General features: G+C 45.6%; 3 protein-coding genes across 4 annotated transcripts; 2 read left to right on the top strand and 1 right to left on the bottom strand.

The window, feature by feature from the left end:
- Nucleotides 1-1,111: 1,111 nt before the first annotated feature.
- Nucleotides 1,112-2,033, bottom strand: LOC136552746 (uncharacterized). The gene has a single exon (XM_066544312.1). It carries the CDS (start codon nt 2,015-2,017, stop codon nt 1,550-1,552), a length of 468 nt encoding a protein of 155 aa, XP_066400409.1. The 5' UTR covers nt 2,018-2,033; the 3' UTR covers nt 1,112-1,549.
- A 2,588-nt stretch (nt 2,034-4,621) lies between these two features.
- On the top strand, nt 4,622-11,552 carry LOC136550428 (uncharacterized). 2 transcript variants are annotated; one of them, XM_066541999.1, is made up of 13 exons: nt 4,623-5,296; nt 6,430-6,576; nt 6,667-6,879; nt 6,972-7,061; nt 7,211-7,324; nt 7,620-7,889; nt 7,987-8,143; nt 8,437-8,514; nt 8,920-9,020; nt 9,366-9,536; nt 9,953-10,027; nt 10,641-10,736; nt 10,977-11,552. In XM_066541999.1, exons 1-13 carry the CDS (start codon nt 4,889-4,891, stop codon nt 11,310-11,312), a joined length of 2,256 nt encoding a protein of 751 aa, XP_066398096.1. In that variant the 5' UTR covers nt 4,623-4,888; the 3' UTR covers nt 11,313-11,552. The 2 variants fall into 2 exon arrangements, with proteins under 2 accessions (XP_066398097.1, XP_066398096.1); XM_066542000.1 differs by lacking the exon at nt 8,437-8,514 and having other exon boundaries at nt 4,622-5,296.
- Nucleotides 11,553-14,123: 2,571 nt separating this feature from the next.
- Nucleotides 14,124-15,460, top strand: LOC136549147 (protein NEGATIVE GRAVITROPIC RESPONSE OF ROOTS-like). The gene is made up of 5 exons (XM_066540432.1): nt 14,124-14,129; nt 14,258-14,339; nt 14,434-14,996; nt 15,117-15,300; nt 15,441-15,460. The coding sequence occupies exons 1-5, from the start codon at nt 14,124-14,126 to the stop codon at nt 15,458-15,460; spliced, it is 855 nt and encodes a 284-aa protein (XP_066396529.1).
- Nucleotides 15,461-15,640: the final 180 nt, after the last annotated feature.

The following is a 15,640-nucleotide window of genomic DNA, read 5'->3' as shown; positions in this document are numbered from 1 at the left end:
CCGTCATCACATGGCTACTGCCAGCACCTTTCTTGATGTCAGCCTCTGCTGTTTTAAGCATGCCACATAACTCATTCAAGCCCTTCTCCGCCCCATGCATATGGTAGTTCACGATGAAATTTTCATAGCTGGGCGGAAGAGACGCGAGAATAAAATCAGTAGCTAATTTCTTCCTTTTTGATCACATGTGGCCCAACTGCTGCGCCCTCTGCTAGCTTGGTTTCAGAAAAAGCCTTTGAGACATTGAACCATTTAGTCCTGACTTGAGTCTAGAACATATCATTGAGCGCCACGATCATATCGTGCGCTGCATGGTTATTGTCAAACTGCAACTGCAGATCTGGTTCCATACAAGCAAGCATAAGGCAACTCACTTCAAGATCAGCATCACATGCTTTCTTGTAAGCATTTTTCTCTGCAGCAGCTGCATTATCAGCAGGCTCATCTGGTAATGGGGTGTCTAGAATTTCTTTCTTTTTCTCTACCCTGAGAACAATTCTCAGGTTGCGGATACAATCCGCATAGTTTGTTCCATTCAACTTATCTTTCTCAAGAATTGAACGCAAAGTAAATGGTTGATTGCTAGGTGTCATTTATCTACAACAAAAGTAATGCAAAATACTAAGACAATGTATCCAAGATAGAGTAAACAATATTAAAACTTTAATATAATCTACTCCCACTAAAATCAATATCCCTCTATTGAAACTTAGTGATTCAAGACCCACAACTAACAAGTCTACTAGTGAGCTTTAGCATCACCGCTAGAAGACATGGTAGATTGGTAAGCAACTCTTTGCTAATCATATCACATATGACTCTTGTTGTTGGGTAGCATCTCTATGCTTTGGTGCCCAACTACTCATGCTCCAAGGTCTCTAACCGTTAGGATGATCTTGTTCAAGTAACCAATCCTTCTGCTGTAAATATCCGATACGAACCTGTCTAGTCAAGAAAAACAAGTGGCACCCTAATTTTATAGACCCACCACCGATTGTACAAGACACCTGACAGTGCAAGGTTTGGAGAAGCATTTTAACTTAAACATTGCTGAGGGATCGTTCTACTTCACCATCACGTAGACAAAAAAAACATTATCGCACGTGAAAGTAGAATATAGTAAGAACGGCATTAACACAGAGATATGACATGGTATAGCCCAATGTTCCTTTGGGGATCTCCATCTCCATCTCTATCGAACTATTCCTCATGATGATCTCCATCTCCATGATCCATGTATGCCATCCTTCAGTGATGAGTCTACCAAGACTAGCTATCACTAACGCAAGGCAGTGAAGAAGATTACATAGTCGCGGATATGATCATCACAGTTTGGCACGCAGGCCATTACATCAATTTGACAATATCTTAGTGGCTCCAGCCATATTGTCATACTCACGACATGCAAGTCATAAATTAATTACATACATGCATCACATACACATAAGGGCTATACCAGTCATAAATTCCTACAAAACAGAGTTAACCGATTCCGACGTCTAATCTTAAAACATCGAAAACATCATCTTCCCGGCCTTTTTTCGCAAATCTAATTTCGGAACATCCTCTCCGGCTCCGCGCCGCCGTCATAGACGACGAAGTGGAACCATCCGTATATGGACGGCGGCAGCTCGTGGACATCGCCGGTGACGAGGTCGGCTTCCAGTACCTTGGACCGCTGGCACAGCGTCAGGTGGCGCCCGGCGGCGCAGCAGAACTTGGCGCCTGGTGCCTCCAGGGTGCGGGAGACCTCGAAGTTCTTGTGGTAATAAGGGCTGTAGAAGCGTAGGTTGGTGGAGCCGACGTCTGCGGCGCTGAGAAGAACCGGGGTCACCCAGGCCGGGTAGAAGGGCGCCACCACGGAGCGCCAATTCCTGCACGCGGCACCGAAGCTCGGGTGGGTCGACCACGGCAACCGCTCCAGACAAGGCTCAACAGATCCGTCGGCCTGTGACCGTCGCGCGGCAGCAAGCACAGGTGGATTGGACGCGGGACGCCAGCTTCCGTGAGCCCGCATGGCGATCCCTTGTCCACGCGAGCACGCCACGGTTACGAGCACGAGCTCCCTCGTGGGCGGCTCGCGGGGATACCGTATCGCCCAGTCGTCATGGTTCGCGGCCGTGGGCCGCACCGTCGACAACGACTAGTTTTTCGTAAGAAAGAAAGAGAATCACGTGGACAAATCGGATGGCATAGGTCGACGACTACGGGTAGAGAAACGATTGTTGCCGACTGTCGAGCGAGCTTTCAGGACCGTTTTGCTAACCTGCAGACACTTGCAGGTGGAGCCGAACAATCACCCGCGTCCGGCGTCCCTATCGGACGCGCGCTGCTGTTCCTCCGGCAAACAATCAGGCGTGCAGTGCAGTGGCGGAGTACGCTAGTACTGTATACATCTTTTGGCACCAAAGAAAAAAAAAAAAGGCTCTGGACGGATGAACACGCGTATGTACTGTTGGCCTATAAACTGTATTTTTTTTTAGAGAAATAATATTTCTCTCTCACAGTAAATTAGTCTACTCAGTCAGCGGAGCAGCCCCGATGCAGAAGCGAGAAACGTTAGGCGGTGGCCCACAAGCACAAATATATGGTCTCTCCAAAGCATGATTGCTGCTCCCGAAGAAAGATGCAGAGGCAGAAGCCCAGAATAGAACCGTCCAGTCCAACGGCCGCAGAACCGCAGAAGGGCCCAGGCCGCGGCCCCAGAAAGAGAAAGCGGGCCAGGTGCGCCGTACTTTGCCCTCGCATGGCAGGCTACCAACTACAGTAGCCGTTGCAGCTGCATGCCTGCATTGCATGCATAGGCCGGACTCGGGGACCCGGACGGCCGGAGTGGACGCCGCGTGACGGTCCGTCGGTCCCCCGACTCCCCGCCACGGACGACGCCACGCGCCCACGCGGTGGCGCCTGGATCCAGCCCGTTGGTTGCCGAGGGAGGAGCGCTCCAACGGCCACACGTGGCGGGCGGCGAGTCGGCCGGCCGCCGCGGCGGGGTCAGTGTGGAAACTAGCCGTTGGGGCGGCGGAGATTTCGGACTTTTGGTGCGTGAAGAAGGACGAGAGACACCGAGTCCTTCCGCGAGTCCGCTCACCGCCCGCGGAAAAGTGCCGGGCGCCACCGTCGGCAGCTGCTCGCGTGAGCTACGCTAGCTAATCCACTGTTGTTAGGGCGTGTTATGTGATCGAGCACGTCTCTAAACACTAGTAGTTGTATTAAAGTTTGGTGTCTCTAAAAAAAAGTATTGATGTTTGGTGGAAAGACAAGGCGTGATGGGACAGGAATATACCATTAGTAGCGAGTGATTACATGGGCTAAGATCGACCAGATGGCGATGGCCACGTTGCATTTCTTAGCCAAGATGGTCGTGCCTGTTAGGCTATGGATGGCGATGTCTAGGGGTAACTTTAGGCCATTTAAATCCAGCGTAAAGTTTTGATGTCACATTGATATTTGGATACTAATAAAAAAAATAAATTATAGAATCTGTCAGTAAACTACGAGATAAAATTATTAAGCCTAATTAATATATCATTAACGTATGTGTTACTGTAGCACTTTATTGTCAAATCATGGACTAATTAGGTTTAAAAGATTTGTCTCGCAAAGTAGTCGCAATCTGTGCGATTAGTTATTTTTTAGTCTATATTTAATACTCCAAGCATGTGTCCTAACATTCGATGTGATAGGGTATAAACTTTTTGGGGAGAAACTAAATAAGGACTTACTTCCTATTATTATCCATGTCTTTGTCTCCCAGTTTTTCTATAGATTGAGAAGTCATGATCTATTTTTTTTCTCTTTTGATAAGTGCAGAATGAAAAATGCTTTTTGAAGGCAATAGAATGAAAAATGTTGTAAACCAAAGTCCGTTGTGCATTATAGTTGGCTAGTTGCAATGATAAGCTTGTTTTGCTAATTAGTAACATGTCATATCCTCTGAAACATAGATTGGTATCAACAACTGATAATATTATACTAAAACATGATTTTTTTAATAAATTGATGACTTTACAAACAACAGATAGAATTATAGGGCTTGTCTGACCTACGCCTAAGCTCACCGCGCCATAGCAAGGACGACACCAGGACTGTGACGGACGAGTGGTCGTGCCACAGCACACCCCAAATACAGCAACTAACCAAACAACCACCACAAGTTAGGCACAAAAATTATGGTGTGATTTGGCAAGTTACAGTAACAAACCAACACACTCATAAATCGTTCTGTTGTTTTATTGCCCAGACACCATAACTTAATCGCGTGTTTTCTCAGACAATGGCTGTCATCCTCTAGCTTTGCTAAACAAATAGCAAGCATCCTGCAAACGTTTGGGGGTAGGCAATGTGTAAACAAACGAAAGAAAACCGTGAGAGCCAATGAAAGATACCAACCCCAAGCTCCATCCCAACAGACCGCACTGTACCAACCCAATCTCACTGGTCGCCCCAACGATTAACGACGGACGAATCAATCAGCCACAGGTCGTCCTCGTCCACGCGACGCCACCACGGACACGGCGCCTCCCTCCTCACGCCTATTCTCACCGCCCACGCCCCAGCCAGCCCCCAGCCAGCTCATCATTCCCCTCCTCGGGCGCGGGCCGGCGGGGCAAGTTTCTAATCACCTTGCCCTTCGCCTTCCTTCACCCGGACGTAGGCAGCAGCGGCCAACCAAATAAAAACACGCCGCGCTCCGTCTTCCTCCCTCCCCGTTCCCTACCTTCCAAATCAAAACCAGCCATACCGCCGCCGCCGCCTCGTCCTCTCCCTCGCCCCTCCTCCCGGCATCGCCCTCGCCCTCGCCCTCACCCTCACCCTCACCGCGTCGGAACCCTAGCGGATCGTCATTCGTTCGCGCGCGCCCCGCCCCTCCCCGCCTTACCCCACCATGGAGGAGTTCGCGCGCGCGGTGGAGGACGGGCTCAAGCTCTCGAAGCGGCTCGTGCTCCCGGGAGGGCTGCCCCCGCCGCGCCCGCCGGCGGGGATGGAGCGCACCGTGTCGGCCGCCGCGGCGTCGGGGCCCGACCCGCGGCTGCTCCCCACGGCGCCGATGGCCTACGCGGTGGTCACCGACCCGGCCGCCGTCGACACTCCCGACGTGCCCAGCTACCAGCCCTACGTCTACGGCCACCTCGACCCGCCCGCGCTCATCCCGCTGCAGATGAAGGAGGTCGACCTGGCCGTCGACTGCGCGCTCGACGCCGCGCACGTCACCCTGCGCGCGCGCTGGTGGCTGCACTGCATCACGCGAAGCCGCGAGTGCAACGTGCGCCTCGTCGTGCCCTTGGCCGAGCAGGTGAGCACGATCGGGTTTCTGCGCTATGTTATCGCGGCTTGGCATTTCGCTCGCATTCTCTGTTTTTTTCCCCTGATTCTGTTGAGTGTTGACTTGCCTCGTAAGATTCAGTTTGGTGGGGGCTCAAATGATTGCGGTTGTAGTATAACCAAACCGTTTGACCAGAGCGATTGGGTCAGGAAGGCCCATGTACTAATTTGATTTTCGGTGTATGGACTTTTGCCTTCCATTGCGTTTTTATCTGTGTATATGACCCGTAAACTAATGCTATTCATTCAGAACATGACTCATTTGATGCGTTTGTACGTAGTTGCCGCTGGTGATGTTGGGTCTTTTTGTTGCATTTGCCACTGTTTTCATGTGTTTTGATCGATCTTCTTGTTGCAAGGGTATTGTCTGCGACCAATGATTTGCCATGTAAACTACAGGTAACACTAAGACTGGGTTCATGGATTCTTATTCTTAGATAAGCAATATGAGTGTATTCACGCTTTAGATGTAACATAACAGTAATTTGCAGTGTAGTTGCTTAAGCAGTTAAAAGTAATTCCTTGCTTTGTCCATGGGAAATCAAACACTAGAAGGGAACTGTTGGTTCTGCAGAGAGGTAACCTGATTTTCATGACAGTGAACCTGTTATGCAATGGGCAATCTTGCTCACTGTGCACGGGGGATCATCTTGTGTTCCCATTTGGACGCACATTGGATTGCTTGGGCTTTGAAAAACATCTGGCAGTGAAAGTATATGTGATGTTCCTTAACATCCAGTGGAATTAATTTTGATATTCAAGTTCTTATTCTCTTTTAATGACTGTTGCATGTCATTAGGTCCATGCAAGGTCGGCATCTTGCCTGCTTTCAGACAGATATTTTTTTATCGATTGATGTTCTGATTGCCAGGGATAGTTTTTTTATCGATTGGTGTTCTGATTGCTCAATTTAATAACATGATAGGTACGAGTAACAAAGAATTTCCTCTTTCATCATTTGTTTATATGCATTGCTTTCATCCATTATTGATAGACATCACCACAAAATCAAGCCAAGCATTGACTATCTTGCATACATACGTTGTTAAGAAACATCAGTTTCCATTTGGATTGGTCTCAACCTAAGAACGGTTTGGCTAATAGGGTTCAATTCTAGGCGCTGAGGTTACTGTCGGAAGAAGATCATATAATACCCAAGTAATCGAAGTAGAAGACACTTTGGAGAATCATGCAAAAATTGAGAGTGGTGGCCTTCTGAAGCCACATCTGTTTTTCTTGACAATACCTCAGGTATGTGCTTTGGTCTCCCCAGTGCCTTGTTTTTGATGATTGGAAGTCCTATCATGCTTTGCTGATTCGCTGCTTGTCTCATTCATCAAGGTTGAGGGAGGAGCAGACATTTGTGCTACATTTCGATGGTCTCAGAAGTTACTATATGACAGTGGCCGTTTCTCTGTTGAAATACCTTTCCGTTATCCATACTTTGCCAACCCATTACCAAAAGTGTTCATGAAGAGGGAAAAAATTCAGTTGTCTGTGAACAGTGGTTTCAGTAAAGAGGTTTTGCTGCAAGGAACAAGCCACCCGTTGAAGGTGATCTAATTTTATTAACTGTCCTGATGTGCATTTGGAGCATTAGGAACTCTGCCTAGGTTTGATCTTCCGGATTTTTATTTTCATTTCAGGAAAAGAGTAGGCAGGGAGATAAATTGTTTTTCCATCATGAAACCATTGTTGAGAATTGGTCGAGCAAAGATTTCAATTTTTCATACAGTGTGAGTTTTTCTGCAATGATGTTCCCTACAGGCCGATGCCGAACTATCTTGCTAATCTAGCTCATCATGATATTCAGCAGATAAAAGTTTATAATCTGGCTGAATATTCTGTCCTTTGCCTAATTTCAATTTTATGTTGATATGTGTAGGTTTACTCTGGCGATTTGTCTGGTGGTGTGCTTGTGCAACCCGCAACATTACGTGACTATGATGAAAGAGATATGTTCTGCATTTTTCTTCTACCTGGAAGTGGCAACAGAAAGGTTAGTTGCTGCTACTTGCAACATTATCTTGATTGATATCCCTGCACTTGGAATGTTATCTATTTCACGGTCAGGGATGTCAAGCTGTATCAGCTCCTTTTAAGCTGCATGGAATTTTACCATGAGATTCTTCTAAATTGTCATTTGCCTCTATTCTCCTTTTAGTACCTTTATAGCCTTTTAGTACCTGTTTTGCTTCATCGGCTCAGAAGAAGTTCATCATCATGTTTGCCCCCTTTGTATTTCAAGAGATATGCCTTCATGGTCCTTTATCTCATCCGAGCTATTTCAATAGGTATTCAGAAAAGCAGTTGTGTTTATTGTTGACACAAGTGGAAGCATGCAAGGAAGGCCTCTTGAGAATGTCAAGCGTGCAGTTTCTACTGCTCTTTCAGAGCTTGTGGAAGGGGATTACTTCAACATTATAACATTTAATGATGAGCTTCACTCATTCTCTTCCTGTTTAGAGCAAGTAAATGACAAAGCAATAGCAAGTGCAACTGATTGGATGAATGCAAACTTTGTTGCTGAGGGTGGCACAGATGTTATGCATCCTTTGAGTGAGGTATGGCATTTTGAACAACTTCAGTTGGGATTTTTCTTATCTTGTAATCCGGATTTCTCTTGTTTTGTTATTCATACTGGTCATTTCTTCATGTAAGGCAATGGCATTACTATCAAGTGTTCATGACACACTTCCACAAATATATCTTATTACTGATGGTTCTGTTGATGATGAGCATAACATCTGCCAAACTACAAAAACTGAGCTTACCAACAGAGGCTCTAAATCTCCCCGAATTTCTACTTTTGGACTAGGTAATATTATTGTGACTTCCGATCAAAATGCAATTTTTGTAGTACCTTTGTTCTTGACTTGAACTAAAGTTCTTCTGCCTTATTTTACCTATGGTCTTCTCATAATTTTATATACAAGTGTTAGTTCCTGTGCAAAAGAAAACTATGCGTAATTTAATAGGATTGTTAACTCTGTGATTTGTAACTATTGTGAATCAAACTATGTTTTGCTCTTTCTTGTGTAGTTTGTCAAATTATGTTTTAGATATCACATGTTTTCTCTTTTTTCTGATGTTGTGACTTGAACATGTTAGGATCGTATTGCAACCACTATTTCCTGCGCATGTTAGCTTCAATTGGCAAGGGACATTACGATGCTGCACTTGAGACAGGTATCTGTGGTTCTTGTCTTTGCATTATCGTTTATGTACCTTTCATCATGATTCCATTGCTTGTTGATGTATTGCAAATATAAGATGTAATCAGTTCTAGCTGTGCTTAAATATACATTTTATCCAATTTCCTAAATCTCCTTGACATGGACAAAAAAAAATATTGAACCTTGTTTTGTATTCTGGGTCTTCAGAGCTAGGAAGCATTTGTTCTGTTTGCATTTGCTCTATTTCTACATGTTACAAGGTCTTTGTTTTATTATGTGTACATTATGATCTAAAGTTCAATAAACGAATTTAATCTGTCAGAAATCTCCACTATGATTGCTATATGCATGCATTGGACTAGTAAATATATAAATATATGGTTTTAACCAATTTTTTTTTACTGAATCTGTTATCCAGCATCAGTCGAAAATCGGATTCTAAAGTGGTTCAGGAGAGCATCAAGTACAATTGTGGCAAATATCTCCATTGATGCTATGACACATCTTGATGAATTCGAAGTGAGTTTGTGCATGATTGATTAGTAATTATACTTTTGTTATTTTATTTTAAATACTTGTGACAGTACAACTTCATAAAACTACCTTAGCATGCTTAATTGTGGAGATGCGGATGTATAGACTAAAAATTGTACTGTATAATCCATGATAAGTTTTTCAATAACTATTCTATTTGTCAATAAAGAAACATGTTTTTAGGCTGGGTTGGTGGCCAGTCAAGGTTCTTCATGTTTTATCTAGAACACGCGAGAGCTGCGTATCATTGTATTAAGAAGAAAGATTCTGCAAGTTTTGCTGGAAAAGTACTGGTTTTGGTTGTCTAATTGCCGTTCTTTTGTTCGTTAGGTGGATTCTGAGTACATTCCAGACCTTTCAGCAAACTCTCCTTTGTGTGTATCTGGAAAATACCAAGGAAAACTCCCACACACAGTTAAAGCTAAAGGTTACTTAGCTGACATGAAGGAAATCTCGATTGAACTGAAGGTCCAACAACTAAAGGAAATACCTCTTGACAAAGTAAGATGCTGATTGCTGAAGCTATTTTTTTGTACGTTATGCTTGTGACTTCTCTACTTGAGCTTTGACTTAGGACAAAACTACTACATGATAATACAGCCTTCTTGATCAATCTAACTAATGCATCACAAAAGTACTCTTGAGAAAGAGTTTCCACAAAATCACATGTTCTTCTGGACAGTGGACACCTATATTAAAACTCGCTTTTTAAAGTTTCACTTGGTGGGACTGGTTTTATTTATGTTGACTGGAATAATCGTTAAGAAGTTTAGTTTTAAACTTTTTGTGAACAATGTGTGTTATTATTGTGAAAATTTTCCTGGAAGCTGTGCTTTTGAGATAGTTTTTTTGGTCAAAATCTGTGTAGTTTTCCAAAAAATATTTATTCATTAAGGATCTTTTTGTATGAATTTCAGGTATTGGTGACACAACAGATTGATCTTATGACAGCAAAGGCATGGCTTTCGGCAGACAAACAACTGGAGAGAAAGGTGGGGTATTTGGTCAGACAAATGATTGAACTAGGGTGTGTTTAGTTTATGGCCCTAGCAGTTCAAGCAAAAATTTGGCCATGCCAAGGAAACTTGGCCTTCGTTTGGTGGCCAGCCAAGCCAAATTCTGTTCAACAAAAAATAATCTATAGTGAACTCGGGTGGCCAAAATGGCCTTGCCGATTTTGGCTAGCCAATTTTTGGCTTATAGCCACAAAAAAGGGAACAATTTTTGACCGGCCAAAGCACGGCCTTTTTTTTTTTTTTTTTTTTTTTTTGCTTTGCCTGCGCCACCCTAGACTTCCTTGGCTTTGCAATTGTCCTTTTGCCCTAGACCCAAAATTTGATCTTAGTGTTATGTTATGGTGTAAGTTGAAGGGGAAATTAACAGAACTGAAAATGCACTGCTATTTACTGTGAGTATACTATGGATAAACAAGTTTGTTCAACTTCAATCTGATTTGCCAAAGACTTAAAAATGCTTTTGAAAAGAACACACCACAAACACAGCAAAATAACCTCCAACTAAACTTTGTAGTGAGTATTTTATTTTTGCTTTGGTTTTCTCTCTTGCACATCTTTGAATAACAAGGGATTCTTCTCAATCTTGCAGGTGATTAAATTAAGCATACAAAATGGTGTTCCATCGGAGTACACAGAAATGATCTTACTTCAAACAAATCTGGATAAAGTAGATGGAACACAAAAGGTAGGTCCAATATGCTATTCTTCCATGATATTCATTCTGTTTTGGTGTAGGGGCTTTCATAAAATAGGTTTTGATCACTTATGTTCCTTTTCCAAATATAAATCAGTTAAAAGTGGGTCTTTTCATATGTGGAGACAATAATTATAGCTCATAACTATTTGCTGCTGTTGGCCCGTTGGCTGCAATTATAAATAGTTTGATGTGAAAGGACTTGTTGCTGAGCTTTGTGTACTTGAACAGGTCAAGCAAAAACTAAAAGGACAGAAAGGCAGAGATGAGCAACGGATCCTGCTTCATGGCCTGAAACTGGGATTCGGTAACAAAGACGCTACAAGGGAAAATCTCATCACAGGATTTGGGGACATGAATCCGGCAGAAAAACTTGTGATGCTCCAAAAGGGAAATGGCTGTTGCAGCCGCGTCGCTGACTGCCTCTGCTGCATGTGCTGCATCAAGGCGTGCAACAGGATGAACGACCAGTGCGCCATTCTGATGGCACAGATCTGCGCGGCTCTAGCGTGCCTTGGCTGCTACGAGTGCTGTGCGGAGGTGTGCTGCGGAGGGTCAGAGTCGTAGTAGGAAGTAGGGGAGCTCCGGGCGTTGTGTTTTGTATTTGTATGGAAGATTGGAGATTTGGAGTGTACATAATAGAGTTTGCGGAAGCCGGGTTGTGGGGCGAGGATGAGATACAATATATCAGCTTAGATCGACGAGGATCGATCTTGGTTGTACATTATCTCCGTTCAAACGTTCTAATTTGCTCTTGTTACATGCGATGCAAAAGGGCCACACACTCGAGTAGTACTTGTTTCTGAATATCTGCCTGTTCAATGTTGGGAGTTGATGGGGCTGTTTGATTCCCAGTCACGGCCAGCCGCGCCGCTGGTGCGGCGTCGCACCCAGGTTGTGGCCTTAAAAGTCGGCGCCCAAGTCTTGGGCAGAAAAATGACTAGCAAACGCAATGGCTGACATAATTTTCATATACAAACCAAACAACGGCGATATTCTCTGTGGCTGCTGTAAGTTGGCCCGATGATTTAGTTTGGCAACTGGGAACTAGCCGTACCTCCTGAATTTGATGCTGAATATCTGATCAGGAGGGTCACCCGGGAAACTGCAAAGCCCGTCTAGAGTCTACAGAGAAGTGCAAGTTGCCTAGCCAAATAGTAGAATGCAGTTGAAGTACATGCTAGAGAAAAAGAAGCTCCATAATTGTGGCCAAATGGCCTTAAACATGTACTTATTTTGCATCTACTACTGTATAAAGAAAGAGTGGATGCCCATGCACATGCAAGCAGCTGCAGCTACAGCCTATGCAGGCGTGCGCCACCTCTGGGACTGGGATCTCGGGCAGCCAATGGGAGGCCGTCCGTGCGATGCGAGAGCCGGGACAAGTGTCACGACAGCGTGCACGGCCAGGGCACCCCGTGTCGGGCTGACACCTGTTTGTTAATGACCGGTTCCTCCCCGCCTAAGCACCCTGGAGCGCCGCGATTAGATTAGTAGTCCCTGGTAGATTACTCCCCGCGAGGTCCTCTCCTCCCGCCCCGCGGCCGCCTGATTGCCGGGGAGCGGGAAGGAGGAGCGATGGTCTCTCTCATGGTCCGCGCGCGACCCCCGACGGCCGACGCGCGGGAGGAATACAATAGGGGCCGAATGGCTGGGTGCGTGCGACTGCGAGCCCACGTCCGCTCTGCCAGGATTTGGCTCGAACGGACGGGCGCGCACCACGTCGGCGAAGGCCATTGGCTGCCGCGCACAGGGCACCTGGGATAAATTCCACGGGGTCTCTGCTTTGACAGTGCGCACAGGGCACCTGGGATAATTACTGCTAGCTCGGGATCTGGCTGTAGCATTGGGCGCCGGGGTCGGTGCGTGCTTTGGAGTAGTAGAGCCCGAATGACGATGGCAATTAAGTTCGCAGCTACTCGGATCCTACGTACGCGGAGTACACAACTGTACATCGTTACCGTGGGAACATCCATCAGCGGGCACCGAGACGCGAGAGACAATATCGTTGGCATTACAGCTGCAAAAGCCACCACGCTGGATGACATATTTACATGTGTGTAAGCTTGAGACCCGCACGACCATGTGCATCATGCATGGGCAGCAAGTCCCTGTAGCGGAACAAGAGAATGCGCACTAATCCTTTAGGTGCTTTAAATTTGTGGCAGAACCACCACAACAACACACTAATGTGGCCACTACGCACCCTGTTCGCTTTCGTTTCTGTGGCTTATAAGCCGGCTGATGCTGTTTTGTTGTGAGAGAAAAACACTGTATCATGGCTGATAAGCATGGCTGATACGATCAAGCGAACAGGGTGACGAGTGTTAGGTACCTTCTTCCTTATATTGGAATCTGTCCAGTTGAGTTTGAGTTTCTGACTCAGCTGACATGAATGCTCACATTTACATCTAATTGTTCTTTTTCAGTGTTAGATTGAGTTCTCGTCGAAAGCGAGACAAGCCTATGCTAATTTTGTCAATCTCAAGATTTACAAGCCCAATCTCTTAGAAGTGATGCTCATATAATGTGTATCAGCACCATTGTGTTGTTTTTTTAAAAAAAAAAAGAAAAGAAAAGAAAAGAATGGAAGATATTGCTTCATTGTAGATATGGTTTCCCCAGCATGGGTGTTAAACTCCCACAATAATCCCATAACCAGAAAGAAAATACTAAGAAGTTTCGATCAAGGAAATAAAATAAGATTTTCCTACAATGCTTATTTTGGTGAAGTCAAATTACAATTTTATTTTCTAACTGTATGTGGGCATTTTGCCTGTATCGTACTTTAAAAAAGTTGCTCTAATTAATGTCCATGATTCGCGTCGGCAGGTGTAAGAAACTCCCACATTGATCCCAGAATAACCAGAAAGGAGGTGCTATGAACTTTCTTATTACTGATCGAGAAAATAAAATAAAATAAAAAAGTCGCCCAGTAATACTAACATATTCTCTACTTCACTCAAGTAGCTAGTAAAATAAAATTAATTAACATCCCATGTACATGTAAGAACGTAACAGGATGCGACTGTGCAATTTGGCCACTACCATCAATCTAGGTAGCCATGGGTTTAGCCTCCCTAACCCTATTTAATTCAGGGGGGAGGGGACCCTGGTTGCATCCAAAGCCACTCTACTCTCTTTTCTTTCACTGCATGCTTAGCTTCTCTCTGCTCCCTGGAAACCTCCCAATGAATGTGTAGCGGATGCATATAGCCAAGTCGGCGGCGTCCTGATTCACCAATCACAGAGCCCTGGAACCGATCGAGCTTCTGTTGCCTCCCACTCCCAGCCGCTCTTGCAGACTGTCACACTCTGCTCTGCTCGGATATTCGCATACTACTGCTAATTCTTCTCCGGGAGCAGTACGTACAAGATATGGGGGTAATTAAATTCCACTTTCCACTGAAAGCTAGCTTTTGGTTTTCATCCACTGACAGCTATTCTTCCATGTGTTCTTTTCTAGCTAGTGTACGTTCCGCGGTTAATTTTGCATTGTCTGCACCCTGCAGATCATTAACTGGATGCAGAATCGCTTCAATGGTAAACATGAGAAGAGGCGACCCGAGGCCGCCGCCATTAGCTCAGCTCGCGGTGAGTGATTCCTTTCGTACGTGCGTTCTTCTTAGCTTCGTGCTGACGAACGAATCGCTTCAATGGCATGCATGATGCTGCATTTCTACGTCAGAAAGCTGCCGCCAAGACCACGCGCGCGAGGACAAGATCCCCAACGGCGACTGGCCGCCACAGGGCCTCCTCTCGATCGGGACACTGGGCGACGACCCACCGCCGGCGGCGGGGGATGGAGGTGGAGGCCCGCCTCGCGCGTCGCAGGCCGACGTGCTGGACTTCACCATCGAGGAGGTGAAGAAGCTGCAGGACGCGCTGAACAAGCTGCTCCGGCGCGCCAAGTCCAAGTCCAGCTCATCCCGCGGGTCGGGCGCCACCGACGAGGACCGCGCCAGCCAGCTGCCGCTCGACAGGTTCCTCAACTGCCCCTCCAGCCTCGAGGTCGACCGGAGGATCTCCCTGAGGCACGCCGCGGGCGACAGTGGTGGCGAGAACGGCGAGGCGTTCTCGCCGGACACGCAGATCATACTGAGCAAGGCCAGGGATCTCCTCGTCAACAGTAACGGCACCACCATCAAGAAGAAGTCGTTCAAGTTCCTCCTGAAAAAGATGTTCGTCTGCCATGGCGGCTTCGCCCCCGCACCGAGCTTGAAGGATCCAGTTGAATCAAGGATGGAGAAGGTACCTGCGTTATATTAGCAACGCACATGAAATATATATGTCTGAGTTCATGTCTTGTCACCAGACAAAGTTTAAACGCTAATATATATGGTTCTCTCCTGTTTTTGAGTGCACACACAGTTGTTCAGAACGATGCTTCAGAAGAAGATGAATGCTCGCCCGAGCAATGCTGCAGTGTCATCCAGGAAGTACTACCTCGATGACAAACCGAGTGGGAGGAGGATGATACGGGATGGTCGCCACGATGAAGAGGATGATGAAAAGGGCTCTGACAGAATCAAGTGGGATAAAACTGATACTGACTGTAAGAACATATATGCTTTCAAGTTTCAACCACACTATGCACACGGTTAAATAACAATGCATATGTGGAAACTTATTTATGCGATGAGCTCTGCCAGTAATGATCATAGATCACTGAATGAAATTTCTTGGGTTTTGCAGTCATTGTTCTGGAGATCTAGATCAAGAAGCTCGAGTTCAAGGTCATTGTGGTATTCAATGTGGTAAGCTACAACACTGCAATTAAAAGTATAAATTTCCTGTCAAAGTTGTATGATACGATGACCATTTTTTTTTGTAGGTTCATTGCTGGTGCTAAAATTTGGGTGGTTTGATCTTTATTTCGCAGCTTATGAGTGATG

The sequence above is a fragment of the Miscanthus floridulus genome, chromosome 4 (assembly GCF_019320115.1).
Source record: "Miscanthus floridulus cultivar M001 chromosome 4, ASM1932011v1, whole genome shotgun sequence".
Lineage (NCBI taxonomy): Eukaryota > Viridiplantae > Streptophyta > Magnoliopsida > Poales > Poaceae > Miscanthus > Miscanthus floridulus.
Note: the sequence above shows the minus strand (reverse complement) of the source record. Positions and strands in the feature narration are given on the sequence as shown.

Excerpts from the sequence above, each read along its gene's own strand:
- LOC136552746 (XM_066544312.1), bottom strand. The coding sequence starts at position 2,017 with ATGCGGGCTCACGGAAGCTGGCGTCCCGCGTCCAATCCACCTGTGCTT.
- LOC136550428 (XM_066541999.1), top strand. The coding sequence starts at position 4,889 with ATGGAGGAGTTCGCGCGCGCGGTGGAGGACGGGCTCAAGCTCTCGAAG. Across the intron at positions 6,577-6,666 it reads TTTTCTTGACAATACCTCAG|GTTGAGGGAGGAGCAGACAT; the intron begins GTATGTGCTTTG and ends TCATTCATCAAG. Across the intron at positions 6,880-6,971 it reads GAACAAGCCACCCGTTGAAG|GAAAAGAGTAGGCAGGGAGA; the intron begins GTGATCTAATTT and ends TTTTCATTTCAG.
- LOC136549147 (XM_066540432.1), top strand. Across the intron at positions 14,997-15,116 it reads TTGAATCAAGGATGGAGAAG|TTGTTCAGAACGATGCTTCA; the intron begins GTACCTGCGTTA and ends GTGCACACACAG. Across the intron at positions 15,301-15,440 it reads GGATAAAACTGATACTGACT|TCATTGTTCTGGAGATCTAG; the intron begins GTAAGAACATAT and ends TGGGTTTTGCAG.